This window comes from Schistocerca cancellata, chromosome 6 (genome assembly GCF_023864275.1).
Source record: "Schistocerca cancellata isolate TAMUIC-IGC-003103 chromosome 6, iqSchCanc2.1, whole genome shotgun sequence".
NCBI classification, from domain to species: domain Eukaryota; kingdom Metazoa; phylum Arthropoda; class Insecta; order Orthoptera; family Acrididae; genus Schistocerca; species Schistocerca cancellata.
In genome coordinates, this window is record NC_064631.1 from 39,225,103 (window position 1) to 39,243,775 (window position 18,673).

General features: G+C 36.7%; 2 protein-coding genes across 2 annotated transcripts in view; one reads left to right on the forward strand and one right to left on the reverse strand.

Annotated features, from left to right (window-relative positions):
* Positions 1 to 6,099: 6,099 nt before the first annotated feature.
* Positions 6,100 to 12,114, forward strand: LOC126191196 (mucin-7-like). The gene is made up of 3 exons (XM_049931991.1): positions 6,100 to 6,477; positions 10,065 to 10,311; positions 12,104 to 12,114. Exons 1-3 carry the CDS (start codon positions 6,100 to 6,102, stop codon positions 12,112 to 12,114), a joined length of 636 nt encoding a protein of 211 aa, XP_049787948.1.
* Positions 11,920 to 18,673, reverse strand: part of LOC126191197 (hillarin) — a 618,826-nt gene continuing 612,072 nt past the window's right edge. The window contains exons 11-12 of the mRNA XM_049931992.1: positions 16,378 to 16,635; positions 11,920 to 14,398 (exon numbers count right to left, since the gene is read on the reverse strand). Of these exons, the coding sequence (XP_049787949.1) occupies positions 14,096 to 14,398; positions 16,378 to 16,635 (561 nt within the window). The 3' untranslated portion in view covers positions 11,920 to 14,095. The remainder of the gene's footprint in view (positions 14,399 to 16,377; positions 16,636 to 18,673) is intronic.

Here is an 18,673-nt window from a genome sequence, read left to right on the forward strand (position 1 = left end):
AACTTGATCTAAGTGAAGTGCATCCAAAGACAGAGTTTAGGAAAATAAAAAAGACTAGTGTGATCTTACTGAAATAAAAATAATTTTTCGCCTTTATACACACGTTTGAGTGCAAGTACACTGCTGAGGTACGATTTGTAAAAAAAATTAACGTATTCTGACTAATCAAAATTATTGACTGTGTACAGTTTAGTAATACAAGGAGAAATAAGGTAAAGAAAAAGGAATGATTTACATTACTTCGTGGACTGTTTCCTTTTCTACCAATTTTGCTTAGTAGTCCTGTCATCTGTGGCATCAATATTTTTAATCATTAATATCATCTTCATCCTCGTAATAACACAGCTGTGAAATTTATATTTTTGTTGTCAAAAACATTTGAAAATATTTGGCTGTTTCTTCCGAATATGTTGCGATTCTCAGGTTTTGGTTCCGGTTGGACCTGAGGATACTGCAGTTTTTTTTCCGAATATACATCGGATTTCAATTCTATACTGGCGTCAGAATTTTATGCCTCGTGCTTCTAGACATAGCTTCCCCAGCTGCCCTGTCATTGGTTGTGTACAACGAGCAGTTGACATTAACCATTCGCGTCATACAGCACAGTGAGTGTCGACAACATTGCAGCACGAAACACGCGATTCAGTCCGATTCTCAACTTTCGTTCATATCGTGATATAGTGACATCTGTTGTCGCTGTCTCCACGATGGGTCTTGCTGCTGTAATTTTTTCTCATGACACAATTACAGTCGGTTTAATATGACTTATTTTGTTTGTTAGACATGTTACTCTGGATTAATTTCCCTTCTTGTATCATTTGAATATCATCATCGTGTTCTAAACCTGATTAAAAGCTGGTAACACTACTTACCTGGTATACTAATATGTGAACAGCGTTGGAATTTCTCATTTGCAACCCACTTAGTATCATTATAGTCTCTCGTAACCAAATAAAATATTGATCTAGGTTGTAAATCAAGTAATGTTTTTTGAAGGTCAACGGCTTCACTTCTGAATTTTACCTTTCCGTATAAAAGCAGCATTAATGTTTGTGTACTGTATGAGAACTGGTCAGCGATGTGTTATGTCACTTAGCAGCCGGCACTGGCGCAGTCACGCACTCGCTAATGGGAATCTCACAGAGTAAAATAATTTTTCACATCTCTTTTCATTCGATTTTGAGCATCTGATTGATGGCTTCCAAGATGATTCAAGAGAACTAGTATCTGAAATAGTTGAAAATGGATGTAAATCGGTAAAAGGGTTGACAGCAACACTTTTCAATATCCAAAGTTAGCTGTAGATGCTCATCACTAATACTTCCAGCTTACGAACCTGACTACGCTGAATATTTTACGATTTTATGTGCTACTTTAGTTTAAACATATTTAGAGAATACTACGATATAGATAACGAAACTTACCTTATGTTTCCCGGAAAATTTAATTCAAAGTTGCTGAAGACGACGCAGTCCAGAGAACATTTCGCTTCGCTGAAGCCCGGTTCATTGCATCACATTTGGTCCTTGCATTCAAAAATCTAATGCGTATTAAAGCTCTTGTTCTTACATACAAATCAATGATTTCCTTTTCGATTTTGGGAAACCTTGATTGTACCAGTGTTGCTAATGATACCATCAAGTGTTTGCAATGTGAAATGTTTGCTCCATGAAAAGAGGCAAAAGTAATTTTGAAATCTGATATGTAGAAAACCATTCAGGTGATAGAGAAGTAAGCCCACTTTTCGAAACTACATTTATCCAGTTCAATTCCATTGTTAATTTTGCATCAACATGGCATTTTGCTGTTGTAATTCCGAATGAACTATCGAAGTTTTTGTACTTGAGTGCAATGTATCCTGCCAAATATTTTAAGGCACCATGGGTAACGTCTTCATTGGAGTTCGCTGAATCACTAATATTGCAGTCTCCAAGCAATTCTGAAATATAGTGATGTGATGTGTCCGTGACTTTGGTGCACAACTCACTAGAAGTAAAATTCTTGAATATGCCCACTATTTCTTCTGCAGAATTTTGGCCTTTGTCCTCTGCAATGGAAGCACCAAGGGACAAAGGTATATTTGTAGCATTGTCAGTCAGTATTAGTGGGCATATTCTATTTTTCACCTCAAAGGGCTCCAAGACCTTGAATTATAGAAAAGAAATTTTCGAGACACTCTTGATTTAGTGTGGCAGTCAGGACGTAGGTTGCCCCGGTACTTTTCACATCTGCAAAAAGTCAAATAAGTGAATTTATTGCTGAAAGAAATCCTTTTTGAAATGGGAGGAGGCTATTTCTTTTCCCTACTCACATATTTGAGCAAATTTTCCAAAAATCTCTTTAAGGAATTTTCTTTACTTATGAGGTTGAAACCATAACTACTTCTAAGAGGCACTTTCTGATCTTGAGTGTACCTTGAGTTCAACACATTGAAAAGTTGTCAATTCAAAGAAGCTTCCTTTGTGATCTTTATGGAGAACACATCGCACAGCTTGGGCAGTGTGACAAGGAAATAGCTGTGCAGCCATTCTAACATTTTGACGTGCACGTCTACACACATTCATGTGGGCTTCTAGGTGGTCGAGAGGTCACTTGTCTGGTGCTGCAGATATTCTACTACAGTCATTGTAAATGTGATACTGTCAGGCAAGGTGATTCTGCCACCAACAAAGTTATTTCTTAAGAATTTTTGCAAATACAATATGTTGTAAAAGAAACCTGAATCACATGTAACTGCTACAACACAAACTCCAACTCCTTCAGGTTCTTTAATGGTTGTCTACAACAAATTTCTTGTCATTGTCACATCAAAATCGTAATATATTGCCTGCTTCTACTTTGAAATTAAACTTCTTATCATGGCTACTTGAACATTCTTGTGTGGTCCGAGTATGACATCGTCAGATAAATTATAGCTCACATGACTGTCAATGTTCATTTCATCAAAGCTTAGGGCAGCCATGACCTCAAATGGTGTAAACATTGCTGACCTAGTCATAATTAAATGTAATACTTCCTTTAAAATGTGTAGTAGACAATGAGAGTGCTTAGTCCATTCTGGGAGTGTTGATCACCAGGGCAAAAGATAAGTTCTTTCTTCTTAAGTAAGCACATGCTTTTGACGACAAAGCTCTCAAAGTAAAGGTATTTGCAGTTCCTCCGAATTCCATTTTACACATTTTGTTCTCTTCATCAGCTGCCAAATGTGACCTTGGGTGAAGCACTGAGGTAGTATAGTAAAAAACCTCCTTACTTACTCTTTCTGTATTGTTACTAGTGGGAACAGGTGTTTTGAGAAGTACACCCAGTTTCTTAGCTTTCTTCATGGTTGTAATTTTTTGCTCTAATAAAGGGTTTCTGCTCTTTACAATAGCCAATTCTTCCAAGTCCTTAATTTCTTGCTCATTGCTTATAACGATCAGATCAGAGGAAATTTCTGTGTTAATTGACTTGTCCATTTTTGTTTAATTGGGAGACAAAACTATCAATGTTTTGAGGGCCCTCTTCCACAGAGCTCTGTAGTTATTACGATCTTCTCTTCCTGTTCCATCGTCTTCTGTGTGTGTGGAACCTGCAGCACCAGGTTTATTTCCATGCCGACTTCAGCACCTTTTAGTAAGTAAATCCAATGACTCATTTTGCATATCCCGATTGTTATCCTGTGGACAAAAATATTTGGGACTTATCCTTGCACTTTCAATATTGATCCTGTCCGTCCACATTGGAGTTCTACGCAAGTCTTTCAGAAACCAATGATAAAGGACACCTTCATTTCTACGCCCAGAGTTACTACACATAGCACAATACAGCGTGTTTTTCCTTGTTTGGCTCAGAAAATACTGTGAACAACTCTCGAGATTATAAAAGATATCACTTCATACCAGAATACATCATAGGTCACAAACTACACTCAAGGTTGCAAGATCACAGCACTACCAACAATGGCATGACTACTGTGAATGCTGCACAGTAGCTGCCCAGTGATGTCATGCCTCACCAGATTGTGTGACCAGCAGACATGCTGGAACCCAGGACAGAACCCCTGAGCCAACGCTTTGTCCGTAAATGTATGATAAAACCTATGTAATCTATTAACTCTTTAAGTCTGGTGGTACAATTTGTGTACCACCTTATGCTGCACCAAGGTTGTACGGTGGTACATTATTTGTACCACCAATTTGGATGCATAGAACAGCACATTCTCTTGGCAGATTACTTGAACTACTAGCAGGGCATGTTCTTTGTAGTTCTTAGATGTATGCACCAGATGGCAGTTGTTACTGGGTTCTTGTAGCAGTACCAGTACTTCATATTTTTACGTCAGGTGCGCTCAAGTACACTGTGGAGACATTGTTTGTGCAACATTGTTATTTGTTACCTGCTAATGGAAGTTTCCAGCAAAATTTCTATTGGAATATGTAAGTACATTTGTTTATTGTAGTTTTTTGTATTGTTCAGACTACTTCTATGAGAAATTATTAAAATGTAGCTAATTACTCATCGGTTCAAAATATGTACCACTGTTCCACAACAGTCAGTCTACTTCAAACATAGGTAAATCTTACTCTTTACTTTTCAGTAATATTGAGGGGTCAGAGAAAGCTGACTGAGTCTGAAATTTTGAAAGCCCTTGAAGAGGATACTCCATCTGACATATCATTTGATAGTGGGGACAGTGATGACACCAATGACAATTCTTATTGTCTGGAACCAACTACATCCAAAACTATTCTGTTTGATTCTGATACGTCAACTGATTCTGGGGATGAGTGCCCAACTACCATTTCAGTGATTAGGTCACCAGAGACTGAGCTAAGTCAAACCGTCACAGTGCATCAGACTCCATCTGAGATTGCTGATCACCAGTTGAAGACTGAACATTAGTGGAGCAAATCTGAACGCCCTGCTGATGCCCCTGCATTTACTTCCCAGTGTGGTCCCAGTGTTTTTATTGTGGAGTTAGGCACACCATCACCATATCAGTTATTTGGAGTTCTGCTTTCAGGTGATATTATGGATTTATTTTTGTTTCAGACGAACTTATATGCGCAACAGTCATTTCTGACCATTGGTAAACCTTATGTGCCAGCATCCATGGAAGAATTAAAAACTTTCTTAGGGATAAATATCTTGATGGGCATAAAACCACTTCCTAGTTACAGAGACTACTGGAGAAGCCAGGAAAGATGGCGGCATGTATACAAGTTGTAGAAAATTGCTCCACAAACTACGAGTTTTTATCATCAGTGAAGTGTCACTTGTGTGGTGAAAAAGTGAAAACCGGTGTTAGAACGTGTCCAGTAAAACATATGTGGTATCATTCAAGCTGCTTCGTGAAAGTAAATCGCAATAATGTATTTTCGTGCGACTGTAATCATCCGTGTAACGGCCGAGAAGCTGCCATAGAGATGTGTAACTCTGAACTCGAACTAAAGGTGAAAAATGAAGTATTCAAAGACTTAAAAGCATCTAGAAAGTACATTAAATTATTAGAAAACATGATTCAGCTTCTTACTGAACCCGCTGAAACATCAGTATTTACGCCAAAAACATCGTACTCTGCCAGCAGCACAGAAAATGAGGTAGGCCTAAATATTTAGTCTGATAGCCATGGATGCGGTCTTGTGGAAATTCTCAATAATCATCATGACTTAAAAGCCTTCAGTTGCGTAAAACCAGGCGCTCCAATGCAGGAAATTATAAAGGACGTCATAAAAGACAACAAAAAAAAAAGCACAAATCGTTATATTTTATTAATTGGAGGTGCCAATGATGTGTACAGGAATGATTTAGTGAATGCTGTGCACAACTTAAGGAAATTTCTGGACGGTACTAAGAAGCAGAACGTGATTATTACTAGCACTCCTTGTAGACATGACCTTATTCCCACTTCGTGTGTAAACACTGAAATTAGGGAAGCCAACTCACAATTTCAGGAAATATGCAAAATGTATCCAAATACAAACTTTCTTTGTACAGATTTTCTTAAGAGAGACTGCTTCATGAAACATGGGATGCATCTAAACAAAAAGGGCAAGAAACTTTTGTGTGGGAAAATCAGTGAAGTGTTAGAAGAGACTGAACAAACATAGTGACAGCATGTCATTACCATTAGCTCCAACAGTTTTAAAGCAAGCATCAGCAGAAGTATTCCCACAAAAAATGCTAAAAGCATCAGAAACAATCACAGCAGCAACAACAACAAAAGCAGCAACAGCAGCTACATCAACAGCAGAGCCACCTCTGGTACCAGCAGCAGCAACAGAATCAATGATAGCTGGACCAACTCCACCAAAAGTAGTAAAAACATCAAGAACAGTTACACTAACAACAACAACTGCAGTAACAGCTCCATCAACTACAGAGCCAGCCCTAATACCAGCAGGAAAATCAACAGCAAAAGCAACAGAACCATCTTTAGCAACAGCAGAACCATCCACAATAGCAGCAGAACCAACTCCAACATTAGCAGAACCAGTACTGTCAACTAAAAAAACTTCAGACAGCAGACGGAAGCCAGTGCCTCCATCCCATCTAAATGATTTTTTAGTGGAAACCAGACAGAGGAGGAAGCCCACAAGAGAAACAGAGATATGACCTTATTTAAGTCGGTAAAGCAGAGAAATATACAACAAGGTATTTACAACTTTAAAATAATCCACCAGAATGTACAGGGCTTGAGCAAGAAATATGAACAATTAGATGTGTTTGTAAATGAAACTATGCCTGATGTGCTTGGTATTAGTGAACACTGGCTATCTGATGCCAAATTAAAACTTTTTAAACCTCTAAACATGGTACTAGCTAATAAGTTTTGTAGATCTATTATCAGAGGTGGGGGTGTGTCAGTGTATGCAAAAAGCACATTTGATTTTAATTCTGTAAATGTAAGTAAATATTCATTAGAAGCAACAACTGAATTATATGTAGCACGTATAAAGGTACCAGATGATGAAATTTATGTTATATGTTTATACAGACCACTAGCTGGAAACTTCGAAGTTTTCTTAACAAAGTTTTGTGACATGATAGAGAATGTTTTTATATCACACCTGAACAAGTTAGTAATTATAGTAGACTTCAACATAAATGTATTAGCAGATAAGTTACACACTAAACAATTCAAGAATACTCTGCTTGAATATAATGTAATGTACCTGATAAACACTGTAACCAGGGAGACTGAAACATGCCAGTCTGCAATAGATAACATAATCACTGGTATTCGTCTTTACGATCTTACATCTTCTGTTATTATAAGTCCTTTGTCAGACCACCATGTAGTAGAACTAAGTGTGCACATAAAAAAAGGTTCCTACACATATTTGCTATAGATATATTAGGATGAATACAGACCAAAATATAACTCATTTGAATAATATGCTAAGGAATGTGGATTGGAACAGTGTTCTAATGACACTTCATAGTTAACGCCAAATTATCAAGTGAACTATTCTACATTCTTAACCAAGCCTGCTCATTAATAAAAAAGAGAATTCAGTCACATGCTGTAACCCGAAACTGGATATCAAGTTCAGTCACTGAGGCTAGAGAAAAACTAAGATGGTATGAGTATGCTATGTTAAATGACTTGAGCAATAAAAAATTAAAAGAAGAGTTCAAAAAGTATCAGAAATACTATGTAGACCTCCTAATTTAGGAAAAACAGAAACATTTTTAAAGTGTCATTCAGAGCTCAAATAATATCTCCAAAACATCATGGTCACTAGTAAATAGAGAATTAGGTAAATCTGAAAATCATACAACTGAAAATCACTTGCTGATAAACGGCACAATAAAAACTGACCAGAATAAGATAGTAGATCTATTTAACAATTACTTTGCCTCTGTTGGCTCCAGCATAAACAATCAGCTTAAAAATCATAAACACAAATTCAGAGGAATGTCAGTGTCAGGAAGTATTTTTTTGATGCCAACAAGTAAAGAAGAAATAATTAAAATAGTGAGTAGCTTAAAGAATTCCCATGCAGCAGGATATGATGGTCTTAGTCTGGACACTCTTAATAAATGTATACATAAAATTGCATCACCTTTATCAACAGTTATCAACTCTCATATGGAAGATGGGCTATTTCCAGATGAGTTGAAAATTGCTCGAGTTATGCCTATTTTTAAAAAAGGAAACAGGAATCTGGTAGAAAACTTTCGACCCATTTCTGTTCTTCCAATAATATCCAAAATCTTCGAGAAAGTAATATACATAAGAATCTGGAACTTCCTGGTATGTAAAAAAGTGATTTCTAAGGGGCAGTATGGGTTTGTCAAGGGGTTGTCCACAATTACAGCAGCATCCAACTTAATCGAAGGTGTCACTGAAGCAATAGATAATAAAGAACATGTATGTGGCATCTTTCTGGACTTACAAAAAGCATTTGACTGTATTGATACGACCATATTGCTGGACAAACTGTGGAACCATGGCATTCGAGGCACAGCCCATAATCTGATGAGGTCCTACTTGACAAATAGGAAGCAGTTTGTGTCTATTAGCACTACAGGGGGAGCATACAAATCAAACACCACTGACATAAATTTTGGTATTTCACAGGGGTCAATATTAGGACCACTTCTTTTTATTATTTATGTTAATGATATTCAGTCCATAACAAACCATGCAACAGCTATCTTATATGCAGATGATACCATGTTAATATGCTGCAATCCAAGCTATTCGCAGCTCGAAGTGGAATCGAATATTGCAGCAGGCTTAATTCTGTAGTATTTTAATGAAAACAAACTAAAATTAAACACAAATAATATTGAATTTGATCTTGGGAGGCAAAAAACTCATGAAAACCAAATCTTAATGGGTGACAAATACATTAAAAAGCAATACTCGACCAAATTTCTTGGCCTGACACTTGATGCGGAGTTAAACTGGTCTGATCATGTGAATGATATTTGCAAAAAGCTAAGTCCTACCATATATGTCCTAAGAAAACTGACACCTTTTTGTAACAGCACCACTCTTAGGCAAATATATTTTGCACTATTTGAATCCCATCTAAGCTATGGGATAGAGGTATGGGGATCCAGCAGTAAAGGTAATATGAAAAGTGTACTTATCTTACAAAAGAAGGCACTTAGAATTATGGGAAAGAAATGTGCCAGGGAGTCCTGCAGAAATTTGTTCAAAGAATTTAAAATACTAACTGTTCATAACCTGTATGTGTTGAAGATAATCATTATGGCAGTAAACAGTAACAAAACACTTAATAAAGAAATACACAATCACAACACTAGAGGTAGAGAGAGACCTCACATAATCTCTCATAGAACAACACTCTGTGAGAAAAGCCCTCACTATGAAGGCATAAAATTACTGAATTGCTTCCATCCTAATATCTCCAAATTGCCCATTACAAAACTAAAAACGAAATTAAAATTATGGCTCCTAAACAATCCTGTATATTCAATAGATGAGTTTCTAGATTTAGTAATCCCATATGATGGAAGACCATCTATTTAAAAATATATGTAATCTCAGATCTTAGACTGTGTCACAAACTGTAAATATTTGAATGTCAGATATGAATACTATGTCACAAACTGTAGATTCCTTAATCTAAGTATGGCAATAACAATTTTTTATGTATAGTCCATATATGTAACTCTGTTCTCTCAACTAAATTTGGAAAAAGTTGTGTAGATAAAAGTGCCAGCCAATAATGTGTAACCCTAGTAAGTAAGGCTCTGACTTATCCAGAAGACAGGAACAAAAAAAAGAAAAAAAAAACTTTTTTTGCAATCAGTTGATGTTGGATCAAAATTAATAAATAATAAAGTTCAGGTGCTGATCTACATGATAGTTATGTGAGTCAGCTGATGTCCAGGAGGCATTTCGAATGGTTTCTCACCAACTTACATTTGAATGACAATAGTAAAATGCCACAACGAGGGGACACAACTATGATAAACTTTTTAAGTTGTGTCCTTTCCTAGAAAGAATTTCACATAACTTTCAGAAAGCACTTAATCCAAATGAATGTATGGCAGTGGACAAATCTGTGATTAAATTCAAAGGAAGATATTCTATAAAACAGTACTTGCCAAAGAAGCCTATCAAGAGAGGCTACAAGGTGTGGGTACTAGCAGACAAATCTGGCTGTGCAAGGAAATTGGATATTTACACAGGAAAGAAAGATAATGCTGTGGAAAAGAAATTGGGAGAAAGAGTTGTGAAAGACCTCACTGAAAATATTAAAGATAAGTATAACAGAGTTTACTTTGATAATTATTTCAGTAGCCCAGATCTCCTTCAAGATTTGAAAGAAAAAATACATGCTTATGGTACAGCATTTCTGAAGAAGAGAAATTTGTTAACATCGAGTATAGATTTAAGTGTCAGGAAGTCATTTCTGAAAGTATTTGTATGGAGTGTAGCCATGTATGGAAGTGAAACATGAACGATAAATAGCTTGGACAAGAAGAGAATAGAAGCTTTCGAAATGTGGTGCTACAGGAGAATGCTGAAGATTAGATGGGTAGATCACATAACTAATGAGGAAGTATTGAATAGGATTGGGAAGAAGAGAAGTTTGTGGCACAACTTGGCCAGAAGAAGGGATTGGTTGGTAGGACATGTTCTGAGGCATCAAGGGATCACCAATTTAGTATTGGAGGGCAGCGTGGAGGGTCAAAATCGTAGAGGGAGACCAAGAGATGAATACACTAAGCAGATTCAGAAGGATGTAGGTTGCAGTAGGTACTGGGAGATGAAGAAGCTTGCACAGGATAGAGTAGCATGGAGAGCTGCATCAAACCAGTCTAAGGACTGAAGACCACAACAACAACAACAACAACAACAATGGTACAGTGAATCCAAGTAGAAAATCTTTACCTATACTGAAAAGTGACAAGGAAATGAAAAGGGGTGACTATGATTGGGCTACTAACAATACAGGCCTTAGTGTGATGAAGTGGAAAGATAAGAGATCTGTCCATCTGCTTTCAAATTTCCATGGTCCAACTCAAACAACAGAGGTTACAAGAAATGAAAAAGATGGAAATGAAATAAAAGTTTCTTGCCCCATTGCTCTCTCCGATTACAATGCCAACATGAATTGTGTAGATAAATTTGACCAGCTGAAGGGCGTATATGAAACTGACAGAAATAGCAAAAAGTGGTGGCACAGAATATTTTGGTACTTTATTGATGCCGCCGCAAGCAAAGTCTGAGTAGTCATCTCCAGTTCAACAAGAAGAAACCCAATGTTCCGAAATTTGTGCATCTTGAAAGTTCATCTCGTCATCCAGAAAGATCTACAAGGAGATGTGCAGCATGTAGTTCCAAGAAATGACAAATTCTCACCGACTGGATGTGTAGTGTGTGTAAGGTTCCTTTATGTTTAGGGAAAAGGAAGACATGCTTCCAAGACTATCATGCATCTTGATGCACAGTGGTACAAAAAATGAACCACCTCCCTTGTGACCAACAACGATTATAAAAATTGAATTTTTGTGTACAATGGTAATAATTATGCTCATTCTATTATACATATGTTGATTGTATGAATTCTTAACAATAAAAGTAAGTCGTGTACTTCTAGAGCTGTTTTTTGGTCAAATTAGTTACATAAACATGTTTACCTCAGCAACTGTTGTTTAATGTGCACATATAAGACAACACTGTATTTTTGAATGACAAATTTGGGAAAAAACTTCATTTTACAATCAGGTAAATATGGTAACTGCTCAAGTTGAGCAATACCTCTGGCTTTGGACACCAAAGATTAATGGAGTAAACATTAAGAAATGCATTTTTCACCATGCAGAATAATGGTAATTTTGCTGAGCAATACTTACCACTGTATTCTTGTTCTAAATATAACGATGTTAGTGGAGTGGTGTGGTGTGCTGTCATGTTTGTATAAGAAATGTTTAAAATGGAGAATGGAATATTTTTAAAAGTCAGCTTTTATTGAAGCAACATGTTACATATAAACAATTAAATAGCCAGAACACACACAGATTTACAACAAACATATTTCATACAAATAATTTTTGTCTTAAAATTAAGAGCTTGGATTTACTTGACTTGATATAATACAATATAATGAATTTCATAATGGTGCTTCTGCAGCTCCATCATGATAGTTTAAAATATTAGCATGATCTGTATAATGACAAGAATGGAACAGTATACATAGATACTATGAAACATTTTGTTTCCCACATACAAGAACATCTGATATTTGCATCAAATATTAGTTTCCTGCATAGATACCAGCAGTGATGATATATTAATTGACATGACTTTGTTGATGACTTGTGTAAATACAGTGTCTCAAAAACAGAACTCTAACATGAGATCACAGATCTGATCACCTGAATCTGTTCAGTGAAATGACAGTGGTATGTAAAGTGTTGCAGTTATGTATATACAGTGCCTGTTTTGTAGGATGGCTGTCCATATATTTATAAATATAAACTTAGTTTATCAAGTATATCTAATGGATTACATATGTTACATTACTGTAAAACTGAAGTGCGCACACACACATGCATCCAATCTCCTCCTCAACCTCAACCCCTGCCCATTCCCTCCCCCAATTATCACACTGGGAAATGTGATGTTCTCTCTCTCTCTCTCTCTCTCTCTCTCTCTCTCTCTCTCTCACACACACACACACACACACACACACACACACACACACACAGTTTTAGCTTCCAGATTTCATTCCGTCCAACATCACTGTTATGCCAATAGTTGAGATAAGTGGATAAGTTGTTTGCAAAATGATGAAAAAAATTAAGTTGTCATTCATGCAATATAAACATCGAAAGGAGGGGGGAAGGGGGGGAGATTGATCATGAGTGCTAAAGAAAGTGAAGCGATGGCAGTAGTATGTCATGTAACAACAGACAATAACACAAAATAAATAGTTTCATGTACAATATGTGGAACTACTGATAGCATTTCCTGCAGCTGTCAATTTTCATTCCACAAAACTGCTCTGTGCAGGAAAAGAATATGCAGGAAGAAAATTGTTGGCCCACAAACCTCCCACTCCACCCCCCTCCATAGATATGCACATACACACACCTCGACTTTTCATTTCTTTCATATATTTGTACACCATGCAACCAGTCACATTTCTAGAGAAGACGCTACTTTCATCTCCTCATTGAAATTTTTTTTCCCCTCTTTATATCTGAGACTTGTGCCATCATTTGACATTACTGTCTTTATTGAAGGGATTCAGTTTAAGAGAAAAAGTGCTATCATGAAAGTGTCATTTAGTACTACCAAGAGGTTTTATTATACAGAAAAAAATGTGGTTGCATGTTGAATTAAATGTGAAAACTCAGCCCCACAAATATGAAATAACATTATTATGTATTCTCTTTGCTCAACACATTGTTATAATTACAACAATAAATATCTGTTTCATTGGGTGAACATATGTGGCAAGATTGTGCATGTGGAGTCATTGTGAAAGGATTATATATACTGGTGGTAAGGTAAACTCATTTTAAAAATATAGATGATGGTATGAATTTTTAAAGCTCATAAGCTAGTACAAAAATATTGTGTGTTAATTATTGTTTCTAATACCACACATCTTCAACACTGATTCATGCACGGTGATTTAATATTGGAGGATTCAGCTTTCTGTAAGGTTTTTAATAAAAACAGTCAATGCATTAGTGCAGACAGTGTCACAGTGAAAGTTAATAGTGGTATAAAAAGCAACATTACAGCCATCAACACAACAAGAAATGTAATGGGAGAAAATAATCAAACTCAGTCATGTGAGCTTGCACTCCTTGTAGATTTGATGTTCTAATTGTGTTAGCTTAATGGCTATTTGACTATGGGGTGTAGTCATCTGTTACAAAGAGCATCTGAATTGTTATCTGCTGCTCTTATATCTGAATACTTGTAGAAGTAATACTTTAATCTTAACAATAAAATCTTTTAAATGGTATTAGTAACATTTACAACAGTTTTTCTTGCTTTTGGTTAGACAATCTGGTTCATGGCTGTGTATTTCATTTCCATGATAACATTTTTCTGACAAGATCTTGACTGCTTTGATAACACTTGTGTGATGAGTTTTGGCAACCTGCTTCAATTTCTTTTTGATGAATTTATCAGATATTTACAACAGTGTGTCAGAAGATGCTTCTCACCAGTCCCATCCATCTGACTGCCCCCTAATTCACGTGTGTAAATATCGAGACCATACTGACCTTCCTCAGGGAAACTTATATGAAATGTTACTATATCATCATCTGAGACTAAATGAGAAACAAATTTTGCAAGTCTTTTCTCTTCCACACCATTTTTATGCAGAGTTGCCATGAAGTCTGTAAGTGGTCGTGACATCCTGAACTGAAGCTCTAGCTCCCTGCCAGCGAACACCAGAGCATCCTGTTCAAAATAAAACAGAAATTACAGAAATATGCAACAGACAACTATTTTATACACGATCTATATGCAGGTTTTGTCTCTCTCTCAAAATTTAAAAATATGATCTCATAAATTATTTGCAAGGACAAACTCAGCTGCTCAGTTACACCACATTTTGTACAGTTTGGTATTGCCGTCTACCATCAGTACAAAACCTGTAAGCAACACTGCTGGATACTGCCCTTTTGGAAATCCTGTCAGCTCACAGTCTATCTGATCTGAAATCAATTCTGTTTCATTTGTTCATGGTCCACCCCTCCCTATTGTTAAGCTCCAACTTCGCTATGTCTTCTGGAAAATACATATGTTTCTGTATTATTTTGTCCTTATGTATGCATCTTCTTGTATTGCTTAAACACTGTTTAAGCTCTCCTACTAAAATATGTCTACTTTTCACATGTCCAGCCACACATAGCACAATGTTTTGTAGGCTAATGGTGACTTATTCTCACTCATTATTTACATTTTCTTGTCATGTGGGTTTCTGAATTAGAGGGAAATTGTGAGATTGTAAAGTTAAATATTGAGGATCAATCCCCAGTTGTCTTTTTTTTTCTGACATGGAAAGAAAAGATAAAGTTTGAAAAACAAGACACAGATGCATCTTTAGAGGAAAAAAGAGAAAATTATAAAAATGGATATCAAAATTACATGTCTTCATACAAACTTAGTAATGGACTTCATGAAATATTGGTAACAAATTTTCCTCCTCCAGCTTGGAGAGTGGTTTCTTAACAGCTACGAATGTGACGATATATGAGATGTTCTTTCTCAGAATGGTGAGCTGTGAAAGCATAAACTGTATCTGAGTAAATGTTTTAGATTACTAACAAGATTCAGTTATCATTGGAACTGTGTTCTTTTGGGGTTCACAGCCTCGATGTTACCACGTATTCTTTCTTTCATTTTTTTCCCCCTCAGCAAATAGGGCAGAAAGTTCCACATCTGTCGATAAATTATGGCAAAAAATAGTAGCTCCAGTTTTAATTATCTGTGAAAGGTACAATAGTGCATTGCTGTGTGGATTTACTCAGTTATTTATATCTGCTTTTAGGTGCTCGATGATTGAGGAAATCAGTCACATCATTCAGTAAACATCAGTTATGATTTCATAACTCAGTTAATCATAAGAGGGCGAGGACAGATTATGAAAAGTAAATAGTGGAACTTTATTATTTTTGGACAGTGACATTTTCCAGCACCAACTGCAAATAGGATCTTCTACAGGAATGGTACAGGCTATTAAGAAAAATAATTACTCATCATTTAGTGTTACACAGTACATCAGATCTTCCTTCCTATTTCTGTTCATACACAGAATTATTTGTGCATACACATGACAGGCCAAATGTATATCAGGGTAACACAATTGTCTATACAATAACTAGAGTTAGGTACTCCAAGGAAAGAGGTCCCCACCTGTTGTGAGGATGAGGAGGGGGACAATGGTTTCTTCTATTGTTATTCATAATTGTTTTTCACTTACCTCTGCTCTGTAAATGTACTACTGCATCCTGACAGCCTCTCCCAGAATCTACATTTCTGATTCTCATGAATTTTCCCTTCACACCCAAAATAATTCTCTAATCAAGCTCTGTCTTCAGACTTTTTCTACAGCGGGGGCATCATTTTTAAATGTATTTTTAGTATGTGAAAATGGTTGTATTTCTTTGAGACCTTTCTGTTGCTTATATTCTCTCAATTCTATATTTCTACTCTGAACACCCCGCCCTTTCCTCCTTTCAGCCTTTACAATCCTCAAGATTTCCAATTAAGACAAAACTATCGTTGATAAAAGAGTAATTTTCAGTATGTTGGAAATCTTGTAATAACCCTGAGCTTGTTATAATTTAAGAGTGTTGAATATCACTTGCCTTGAGCTTTGCTCTGTTTTTCTACAGACATTTGTCACCTTTCATAATTATTCTATCTGAACCTACCTGGTGTGTTATTGGCACAAGTCCAAACAGCCGTGTTGCCTTTGTAGGGCCCCATTCACCACTGGCACAGTCTGGCAGAGGGACCATTACTGTCTGCAGTTCTTCACATGCAATCTTGAACTTGCATACACTCTTGAATTTCATGGGTTCACCCGTCAGATATTCCTTTGGTGTGACTGCATTAGCAAATATATCCAACAGGAATGCTCCACTACAAGGAGCATGTACTCGAAATGCGACAATGTTTCCTACAACAGACTGGAAAACCACAAGAAGGATTCAAAATTGTATTTCCATTCAAGTACTTCATTTTTATAAAGCAAAGGTTTAAATTAATCCATGTGTCATTAACATGCCATTAAATTTCATGTGAGTAGTTCCCCACAGCTTATGATACTTAGGGAATGTCGTTATCACCACCATAATCTGCTGTTCAAATAAGCAATTTTTATCCCAAAAGCAGCGTATCAGTGGGTCAACAACGTTTTTTAAATTATTAATATATCTAAAAAGAAAGATGATGAGACTTACCAAACAAAAGCGCTGGCAGGTCGATAGACACACAAACAAACACAAACATACACACAAAATTCTAGCTTTCGCAACCAACGGTTGCCTCGTCAGGAAAGAGAGAAGGAGAGGGAAAGACGAAAGAATGTGGGTTTTAAGGGAGAGGGTAAGGAGTCATTCCAATCCCGGGAGCAGAAAGACTTACCTTAGGGGGAAAAAAGGACATTTGGAAATGTCTGCTTGTGTCTGTGTATATGCGGATGGATATGTGTGTGTGTGCGAGTGTATACCTGTCCTTTTTTCCGCCTAAGGTAAGTCTTTCCGCTCCCGGGATTGGAATGACTCCTTACCCTCTCCCTTAAAACCCACATCCTTTCGTCTTTCCCTCTCCTTCCCTCTTTCCTGACGAGGCAACCGTTGGTTGCGAAAGCTAGAATTTTGTGTGTATGTTTGTGTGTCTATCGACCTGCCAGCGCTTTTGTTTGGTAAGTCTCATCATCTTTCTTTTTAGATATATTTTTCCCACGTGGAATGTTTCCCTCTATTATATTCATATTTTAAATTATTAAGATACGTAAGGAGGGTTGTATTTAAATAACTAACAAATGTACTCATACAAGTAGTTTTTGTAAAGCTTTAATTGTCACCAGAAAAATATAAAGTTACATAATTAAGTTTGTTTATGGGTACATGCCTGCAGTCTTGGCACACATTAAAATCTTCATGCCACAGTACCATAGCATGTCACTAAAAGACCCAAAACAATATGCACAGCCCATTGATAAAGTGTGGTATCACACAATAATTTGTTTGCAGCAGGAATGGAAAGACTGCAGCTGTGTCAGGCCAAAACAAACCATCTGGATTGGCCTTATAGAGCTACCTGATTTCTGCTGCAGTTCCCGCAAGCAGATTACCTCATGATACTCGACTCCTTCAATGGGCTGCGCTTTTTTGTTTTGGTGCCTCTAATGCATGTGCAATACTGTGGTGTGGAGATTTCAGCATGTACAGGAACTGCAGATGCATATCTGCAAAGAAACAAAAAGTTAGTTGTGTTAGATTTATTTTTTGTGGTGATAGGTAGTACTTTGACAACCCTTTCCCCCTCCTTGCTCTGCCTGTCTTTCCATGTAGCGTTCAACCACTTACTTGTAGACCTTCCAGATTTGCACTTACAGGACAGAAACCATTTGCTAGAGAAATATTGAGCAAACTATGTTTTAGATAAAAGGGGACTATGTCAAAAACTGAGTGGCAAGTTTTGTTGTCTTCACAGTTACAACAATATAGAGCTGTTTACTCACCAATGTGTGATTCAGACGTATGTATATGCATTTATGTAATTGTGAAAAGGCACTAAATTTTAATGGAACTAAGTACTCATTTTATTAATACCATGAGGTGACAAAAGTCATAGGATACCACCTAATATCGGGCTGAACCTCCTTTTGTTCGGTGCTGTGTAGCAATTCGATGTGGCATGGACTCAACAAGTCCTTGGAAGTCTCCTGCCTCTATAGCCACCTATAACTGTGAAATAGTTGTCAATGCAGGACTGTACATGAACCGACCTCTCCATTATGTCCCATAAATGTTCAATGTGGTTAATGTTAGGCAATCTAGGTGACCAAATAATTCACTCGAATTGTCCAGAATGTTCTTCAAACCAATTGGGAATAATTGTGGCCTGCTGACATAATGTGTTATCAACCATAAAAATTCCTCTGTTGTTTGGGAACGTAATGTATATGAATGGCCTCAGCTGATTCAGCTGAATCAGAGG